The sequence below is a fragment of the Protomyctophum parallelum genome, assembly GCF_964188405.1.
Source record: "Protomyctophum parallelum genome assembly, chromosome: 10".
Lineage (NCBI taxonomy): Eukaryota > Metazoa > Chordata > Actinopteri > Myctophiformes > Myctophidae > Protomyctophum > Protomyctophum parallelum.
The window spans coordinates 26,657,656-26,667,074 of record NC_139704.1 but is presented as its reverse complement, the minus strand read 5'-3'; the positions used below and the strand labels follow the sequence as shown (position 1 = coordinate 26,667,074).

At 42.8% G+C, this 9,419-nt stretch overlaps 1 protein-coding gene across 1 annotated transcript; it reads left to right on the top strand.

Moving 5' to 3' along the window:
* The first annotated feature begins 1,493 nt into the window (after positions 1-1,493).
* On the top strand, positions 1,494-8,869 carry LOC310865231 (C-C chemokine receptor type 8-like). The gene is made up of 3 exons (XM_083774257.1): positions 1,494-1,684; positions 4,025-4,090; positions 6,798-8,869. Exons 1-3 carry the CDS (start codon positions 1,605-1,607, stop codon positions 7,885-7,887), a joined length of 1,236 nt encoding a protein of 411 aa, XP_083630383.1. The 5' UTR covers positions 1,494-1,604; the 3' UTR covers positions 7,888-8,869.
* The last annotated feature ends 550 nt before the right edge of the window (positions 8,870-9,419 follow it).

Genomic DNA, 9,419 nt, shown 5'->3' with positions numbered 1-9,419 from the left:
GAGAGAGAGAATAGAGCTGTAACTGCATCATCTGCATGTCTTACATTTTTGAGTGGCCCATTATAGTCTGGTAGGAAGGAGGGGGTCCCATTAACCTTTTTGTACCGTTGCACTGTAGCCTATACGTATAGGCCGCTTATGTGAACACTCCGGCCATGTTTTGATGTTGCTTGATTCGACTTTAGCTCCTACACAAACCCATTATAACTTCAAACTCCATTTTAACCATGATAGATTCATCAAGAACACCCATCCTTTTTTCTGGTGACTCATACTCATACTTAATAATGTTTAAAAAAAAAAAAAATCTTTCACAACAATCTGTCTGTGTGTTAGGCTGCACAACAGTGACACTTGGTGGTGACAATATGCTATTTCCGTGCTCGGGCGGGGACACACACAATATTGCTGTCTATAAAGTAATACATGAAAAAAGGGTCAGGGCGAAAATGAATATCAAATATCTAAATACGTGAATCGAGCAATTTAAAAAATCTCCTGGGTGTTCACATAAGCTTGAGTAGACTATGAAATGACAAAAAGCTTTTTTGAAAGTGAAATTTAAGTAAAACATCAGTTTTCCACTGCGTATAAGAAAAACTAAGTTGCTATGGGGATATGGCTCAGAGAACTTGCATGGAAATCCTGCGTAGCTTGTTTCCTGGGGAAAGGCTGTGGGCCCCACAGCATATTTTCCATAATAAACGGAAAAAAGACACTGCATCTACAGAAACACAAGACACTCTCTACAGTAAAAGAAAACCCTTATTTATTTGTATTTGTATTTTATTTTTAACTACTATTACAGTAGTTTCAACTTTCCAAGAAGAAATTAACACTTATACAAGATTTATTTGTGGGGTTTTAGGCCTTTATTGATAACGGTATAGGTCAGGAGATAGAGAGAGATGGGGAGGGACAAAGGTCATCGAGATGCATGGGGAGGGGACAAAGTCAGACTGCACTGTGCCATTGCTGTGTGGGTCGCAGACCAAATTTAATGGGTTGCGATTAAATAATTCCCTTTTTTTTTCATTTCCTCTTACATTTATATATTTTTCAAAAGATGCTTCGATGTTGCCAAGGCAACACATGTGATTAGTGTATCGTGACTCCTATTAATTATTGTGGGTCCGGGCGAGTCACAGCTGGTAGCTATAGCCTAAATGTTTGGGTGTAACCTATGGTCTGGTTTGGAGCCTCATCCTCCCCTCCTCCTGACTCAGTCTTTCTTTGTTATTACTGTTGAGTTGAGTTAGTTACACTAGAGCAGTTAAGGAAGGTCAACATTTGCACTTAAGTAGGCCTATAGTCTATATGGCGACGGCCGTTATCTGAAGGCACGCACACACAGAGCACGGATCCGTCGTCGCTGTAACTGTAACGAGGCGCATGCACATTGGAGTGGAGAAATCTGGGCAGAGATGTGTGGAATGCTTCAGGGACTATAGGCACATTAGGCAGTATTGAAAACAATTGTATTGTTTTGTTTTGCTTCGTTTCACAGAACACTGAGCGTGAATAGCTAGTATTTTTTGTTTGTTTGTTTTGTTTTTGTTGTTCTATAGCTTTCTAACTGGATGTAAAATATTTGTTCGTTTTGTATGTTTTGCCTGGTATCTCTGGAAACAGCTAAATCAATGATGGACATTACCATGAGATATTTTATCAACAGCACCGTCAGGTGAGTGTCTGTCTGTCTGTCTGTCTGTCCCACTTTCTTGTCATTTCTTTATGTTTTTGTTTGTTTTTATGACGAGATACACAAACGTATACCACGTGGGACACAGAGAAAGAGAGAGAGAAAGCTGTAACTGCATCATCTGCATGTCTTACATTTTTGAGTGGCCCATTATAGTCTGGTAGGAAGGAGGGGTCCCATGCACCCGAAAGATATATTTTTCTAACCTACTATACCCAACGAATTTGGTTGCCATATAGGTTTTTTTTAAAGTAGCCTAGGCCTATACCACAGACGAAAAACAAGTCCAAATTTCATTCTGACCCCTCCACGAAAAGGCCTCGTTGTCCTGAACCCTTATCATAGCCTGTATACATTATGGATCAATAGTGTGGACTTACGACAGTTTTTTGTCTTGTTGTGTCCGTCCTGGATTTTCGCCTGTGAAAAATAAAAACTTTAAACCAACATTGATATGAAGATGGCCATGGTTCCATCATATAGTGCATAAAAATCAAAATAAACACATTCTTTTTTTATTCGCCTAAAATGGATCACAACTCCTCCTCCCGACCTCCCCCATGCACCCTATTGATATATTTTTTCTAAAATTTTCATTTTTATCTTCTATATACATCTTCAAGATGTAGCCTATAGTAAACAAATGTTGATGTTCCCAACTTGAAATATTGGCACATGTATATTTAATCTGGCATATTGGTTGCCATAGTGAATTTCCACAAATAGGATCATGTAAAATATGGTCTTAAGTCTTAACTATACATTCACTAGTACAGACCACACACACAATCGAACATCGTTTAACATGGTTTAGCATTTATTTAGAAAAGGTGGAACATGAGAAGGAATGATGCATAGGAATGAGATGCATTGAATGAATGATGCATTGGAATGATGCATGAGTAGATTGATGCATAGTTGATATGCATTGGAGGGCCTTGACTGATAGTGAGGATGAGTCCCGTTCGGGAAGGGGGGAACTTGGGAAGGGAGGAGGATGTCGGGTTGGGAAGAGGGGAAGGGTAGGGGGTGTGAGGATGTAGGAGGTTTCCGAGGGGCCGGATGAATGAGTGAAAGGAGGGGGTGGGGAGGGGGAGTGAGGATGAGAGGATGATTTGGAGCTACAGAGGGAATCTTGAGGGAGTGAGGGGAGGAGGATGTTAGTGAGACTAGGCCCCTGGGAGGGAAGTGGAGGATGATAGGGCGTAGCCCTGTGGGGGGAGGGGGTGTCGAGGGCCCGGTTCCGGGGGGGTAGAATACCCTGAGTATTTGGCATGGGGTCTGAGTAGCGGGGCGTCCTTCTGGTTGTGTACGGACACGCCCCCAATACGAGACCCCCGTCGGAACCTGAAACTGGAGAACGAGAGTTAGTAACAGAAGCGGGAGGGAGGGAGGGAGGGTTACGAGATACGATGCACGAGTGGCTGGTGGAACAGGCTGGCATATATACTCTTCCCTTGATGCAGCGGGGGCAGCGATAGGGCAGAGAGCTGGTGGTTGCCATGGCAGTGAGGTCTCGGTGAGTGGTGAGGGTGGAGCTGGCATTGGTAACCATGGCAGGTAAATGGTGTAGATGATTGAGCTTGGTACCTGCGGCTAGGGAGAGAGTTAGCGTGGCATGGTGGCAGAGGAGGCCAACGATCTTAGCTTGTAAGCGTGGTCTTCCTCCTGAACATGCGTTGTACCAACTTCAATAATTCTGAGACAAATGTCCAGTTTTTCTGTTTCATTTTGGCATGAGGCATTGAGGGAGATAACAGGAACATTTATGGAACATTAATGCTCAATTAAATGCTAAAAGTAGGCAAATCAATAAGGAGCAAATCAAAGGAAAGGTTGTTCTGATTGACCAGATAACTTAATTGTGTTTTGTATAGGCCTATACTCTCTTTTCTCTAATCATATGATGTCACTTAGATATAAGTATAAAGTATTCTAATCATGTTTAGATCTTTTATATATTTTCTTTATTCTGAAATCATGTTTTGTAAATTGTTGACAATCATGTTCTAAATGGTTTTATTTTATCTTACATATAGAGGCATATAAGACATATATAAGACATATAAGGCCCTTGGGCTTCTTGCCTCATCCTAGCACCTCATATCTGTAGTATGTTTTATTGTATTGTTTTTATACTGTGCTACAAATGATTTAGAAAAACACAGGACATGATGATAAGTCCAAAGTGCCTAGGCAGGGGCGTCCTACTCCCTGAGCCAGGCTTGCACTTGACCGCATACCTAAAGATCGAATCACACAGCACATGCCAGATATCATTTGTCTCCTGAAAGTACTCATTTATTTTTGAATATCTTCCAGATGGACGACCGCAGCCACAACCACCCCTGCTGTCAGTGACATGTCATCACACATTGACACGCATGGGTAAGAGTATGTATGTCTCTATGTAGGATTTGTACTGTACTTGTAAAGCTATGACAGTGACAAATGTTTCTGGGTGTTTCTTGTGCTACAATTATGATTATTTATTAGGGGTGTAATGATACATTTTAACAGCGATACGATACGCATCACGATACATGGTTGACGATATGATAAATGGAAATACATTAAATATGTGTGAAACTTTTTTTGTCCCAGGGCACACTTTTCATAGCCTAAAAATATGGGGGCACACCTAGATATACGGTTTGTGTACACTGTATATATACCGGTGTGTATATATAGTAAATATATATAGTACATATATATATTATATATAATATATATAATATATATATATATATATATATATATAAATATTTATATATATAGAATATTAGTGGTCCATGACATGAAAATGTTTGAGAACCACTGCTCTAAAACAACATTGGACAATGATGTTTGACAGTTTCTGACTTGATCTGGCCTGTTAACATTTTCATAGACCTGGTTGCTTGTTTCCCTCTCAGTCAATGTGGCAACCCTGGTCAGAGCCGTGTTGACTGTTGTGGTGCTGTATGCTTAATTTTTTTCCCTAGGATAGGTCAGGCAAGGAGCGCTCGTTTTACCACGCCGGCTACTAGTAGTCGCCCCGCCCTACTACTAGTAGTCAAGGAAAGCGCCACCCGCGCGGGCGGAACCTCACCTTCTAATATAAAGTAAACCCCATTCTGCCAGCTGCCTTGCTAGCCTAGTGGACTACTCCGCTGACTTGTAATAATACTTCGCTGGTTCGCGCCCCACTGCTGCCACTATTTTTACAACCGCTGACTTTTTAATAGTTTTTGGATTAAGGTTGCATTAAAAAAACTGGATTAAGGTTGGTGAATGAAGGATGCGTTGCTCCCCTGCTTGCGGTTATGTTTAGGTTAGGGTTAGGGTTAGAGTTAGGGTTAGGGTTAGGGTTAGAGTTAGGGTTAGAGTTAGGGTTAGGGTTAGAGTACTAGTAGGCATGAACACTTGTGTGCAGTCCAAAACACAACCCAGTGCTTCCTACTCCACTGACAACCAATCACAGCGCTCCTTGCCTGAGCTATCCTAGGGAAAAAAATCTCGCGTCCTGCTTGATGTTAATGTAACTAAGACATTCGCTGAGCGACCTATATTTTAAATGCAGAGATTTAGAAGGAATAAGCTAAATGGTGAGGCGACTATAGGTAAGGTTTCTCTGCGGAGACGGAGGGAGATCCATAGGGGAGATCACATTACAGCAGCCAAAGAGGAGGGGGGGGGGGGGGGGGTTGCGAACTGTTTTCATGCGCACATCTTTTCATTGGCTAGTTCGCTTGCGCACAGCTTGCGCCACGTGACAACTTCTCACTTGTTAATATAGATGGACAAACCCAACGCCTTGAACACAGATAATCCACACATCTTTCATAGACCAAGTGTAGCAATATGGAATGGAAAAGTAATGAAACCCATTTTTTCTTCTTAAAAAAGTACTTAGTATTGATAAAATGTATTATTTACGATTCAATACTGATTATTTACATTGCAAAAACGATACGATACCAAGTTAAACTATACAATACTCGCTGTTTACACATCAATATACTTACATTTTTAAATTAAAATCAATATATAGATACAGTTAGCGGCCTGTCTATATCGTTACACCCCTATTATTGTCTCCACCAGCCGAAGGCTAGGGGGAGAGTATGTTTTGCACTCCGTCCGTCCGCGTGTCCGTGTGTGTGTGTGTGTGTGTGTGTGTCCGTTAGCAGCTAATCTCGGCCACCGTTAACCCGGTCGATGCCAAATTTTGCACACACACTCCCTGGATGCCAACGATGAACCTCTGCCCCAAACTTTCCAGAACGGCCTGTTATAGCGCAAACCAAGAGGCCGCTTTGTGCAAAACAAGTTTTTGCACAGTACACCTACAGATTTTGTCTAAACATCACGCAAATTGGTACACAGTCTCTCTAGAGCCATTCAACTAAACCAGTCTTTCACATTTCCAGAACGGCCTGTTATAGCGCCACCAGGAGGCCGCTTTGTGCAAAACAAGTTTTTGCACAGTACACCTACAGATTTTGTCCAAACATCACGCAAATTGGTACACAGTCTCTCTAGAGCCATTCAACGAAACCGGTCTTTCAGATTTCTCAGACTCCATCCTGATTGGTTAAGATTGGCTTCCAAAGTTCACAGGAGTGCTCAGTTTCAAACAAAATGCTGCAAATCATGAACACATCGCGTGATTTCCGTCAAATTGTGCACCCACATTCCCACTAGGCAGAGGACGAAATGCCACATGAACAATTTCAACTCAGCCTCAAGGTGGCGCTATAACTGGCCGAAAAGTGTTTTTACCTCTAACTGCACGGATCTGTGGATAACTTTGTATGCCAACTCCCTAGAGGCCAAGGAAAAACCTTTGCCTGGAATTCTTCACATCTGCTCATCCTGGTGGAGACCTGTGCCCAGTAGGGCACTTTTTCTAGTTTATAATGTGTTGGGTATGAAAGGATATTTTTGCAGATTGTCACAGTGCTTCATATTTCCTATACACAGCTATTAGTCATGATGTCTTGGGCTATATTGGTTTCTTTCAGAACAAGGCCTAATATACAGTAGGCCCATATACTGAAGACTTTCATTTAAAAAATGCATCTAATCCATATACTCTTTTTGAATCCTTTAGTGGAGACGTCTCTGTAGACCCCACTGACTACTACTACTATGAAGAATACCCCGAGGGAGACTTTGGCAGATGTGTATATGGACTTCACGGCTCACACTTCCTCCCAGTGCTCTATTCTCTGTTCTTCGTGGTGGGTCTCCCAGGGATCGTGCTGGTCCTGTGGGTCATCCTATTTCGGGAGAAGCTCCGCACCATGACCGACGTGTGCCTCCTCAACCTGGCCTTCGCTGACCTCCTCCTAGTGTGCTCCCTTCCCTTCCTGGCCCACCAAGCCCGGGACCAGTGGCTGTTCGGGGACGCAGTGTGCAAGGTGGTCCTGGGTGCCTACCAAATTGGCCTTTACTGCGGGATCTTTTTCGTCACCCTGATGAGTGTCGACCGCTACCTGGCTATAGTGCACACCGTTCACGTGCTGAGAACACGGACGCGCTCCATTGGAATGGCCGTGGCTGCTGCTGTGTGGCTTGCTGGAGTCATCGCCACTTTTCCAGACATAGCTTTTCTTCAGGTACAAGAGGCCCCGACGTCAAGTGACGAAACATTTTTTTTCTGCGCTCCCTTATACACTGGACATCATGGGAATGGCACCGCAACACAGAACAGGCACTTCTGGAGCATCTTCGGCCTCTTCAAGATGAACATTGTTGGCTTACTGATTCCAATGGCCGTCATGGGTTTCTGCTATGTCCAGATCGTTAGGAGGCTCCTGTCCAGCCAGTCGTCCACGAAACAGGCCATTCGCATGGTTGTCGTCGTTGTAGTTGTGTTTTTCTTCTGCTGGGTGCCATATAACGTTGCTTCGTTCTTCAAAGCTTTGGAGTTACTTCACGTACACACAACATGCGAGAGCAGCAAGGCAATTAGATTGGCTTTACAAATCACAGAGGCCGTCGCTTACTCGCACAGCTGTCTCAACCCCATCCTGTATGTTTTTGTGGAGAAGAAGTTCCTGAGGCACCTCCGGAAGCTAATGAACACGGCTCTGTGTTGGCTTGGTCAGGTTGGGAAGGCCCTCGTCTCTCAGGACAGAGTATCCGGGTCTGTTTGTTCACAAATCACCAGTTTGGATGAAACGTCCACTGTTGTGTGAAGTGTATACTTAGTTGAACGTCCCATCACTCACCCATGGCTTCCCTGTGAGGTCAGGGTTAGGATCAGTAATGTCCGACATACATACATGGCCTGTTAAGACTAGTTGAGGGGTGATTTCACCCACGTGCGCCCGACACACAGAAGGGGTAGCTCTCATGCTATCAAGATATGCAGAGAGCATTGATAGAATGGGAGGCCCATATGGACCAAGAATGATCACAGCATCATACTTAGTTGACACATTTTCAAGGCCCCGGCTCCCTTTTCGCGATGCAATACATAGCTTTGCTGATCTTTCTACAAGCTAACATCACGTGTTGTGAGCTTGTAGCCTTTTCGCTGAATGTTAGTCCCAGAAAATGCTATAGGCCTAATGGCCTATGTATGAATGATAACAAAATAAATTGTTACCCTTTATGGACCTGCTTTTGCATCACACTTGCTACGAAGTTAATAGAACAACACAACAGCTTAACAAGATATCACATGTAACAAATTGAATTGCTTGTACAGGCTTCTAGGTACAAGCTACCTACAAGCTACAGAGTCAGACTTTTGGCTGTAAAAGGAAACCATCATCAGCTACTATAGTTATTTTGGAATATATGATTCAATTTAACCCACAGGGAAGTCGTTTAGCATGCTGCTCAGTGCATGGCTCAGTGCAGTCTTAATGTAGAGTAGCCAAAACAATCTCAAGTAAATGTCTTGACTTATTGAACTGAAGTAGAAAGCCTATTATTGTCGTTTTATATTATTAGCCTACATAGTTTTATATTTGGTCTTCTCCTACTGTGTATTCATGCAGTAAGTATACGTGTCCCTATAGTAATGCTTTTTATAACATGTTTAGTGATTTTTCTTTTTTATGTGTTACATGATATTTTGTTCCCATATACACTTGGGTGTGCAGCCCAGCCTATAGCCTACCAGACCTGCCCTACACATTTCACCAATGAATGAACGAAGACTGTGTTTTATTCAGGCTAAACAGTCAGGGTGCTGCAACTAATTATACTAATGATACTGACATACTGTACTGATTACATAAACATAAATCGATCGATCGAAGGCTTGGACAGCCAAAACGTGTTGGTCGTTTTTTAATGCTCTTTGCCGAGCTGATACCATTATAAATAAAGGCCTTTTTTACCTGACTGCAGAGTGCCTTGGATCTCCTTCTGTTTAAAAATAAATGTATGTTTGTTAACCAGAACCATTCTCTAAACCTTCTGCCAAACTGTCCACCACTGTCTCACAGGCCTCATTCACATGTACCAAACACCAATCACGCAAATGTTTGGTCGTTTTATTTTGTTTTTTTGGGCCACCACAATGCTTTTCCAATGGGAGTCACATGGTTTGACCAAACATTTGTGTTTGATGAGGGGGGAGGGGCAGAACACCACCAGCAATCAGCAATCAAACACAAATGTTTGATCAAACCATGTGACTCCCGTTGGAAAAGCATTGTGGTGGCCCAAAAAAACTACCAAACATTTGCTTGATTGATTGGTGTTTGGTACCTGT

Bases quoted from the DNA above. Each gene is read 5' to 3' on its own strand.
- LOC310865231 (XM_083774257.1), top strand. From the start codon at position 1,605: ATGTTTTGCCTGGTATCTCTGGAAACAGCTAAATCAATGATGGACATT. The intron at 1,685-4,024 runs GTGAGTGTCTGT...AATATCTTCCAG, and splicing joins TTTATCAACAGCACCGTCAG to ATGGACGACCGCAGCCACAA. The intron at 4,091-6,797 runs GTAAGAGTATGT...TGAATCCTTTAG, and splicing joins TCACACATTGACACGCATGG to TGGAGACGTCTCTGTAGACC.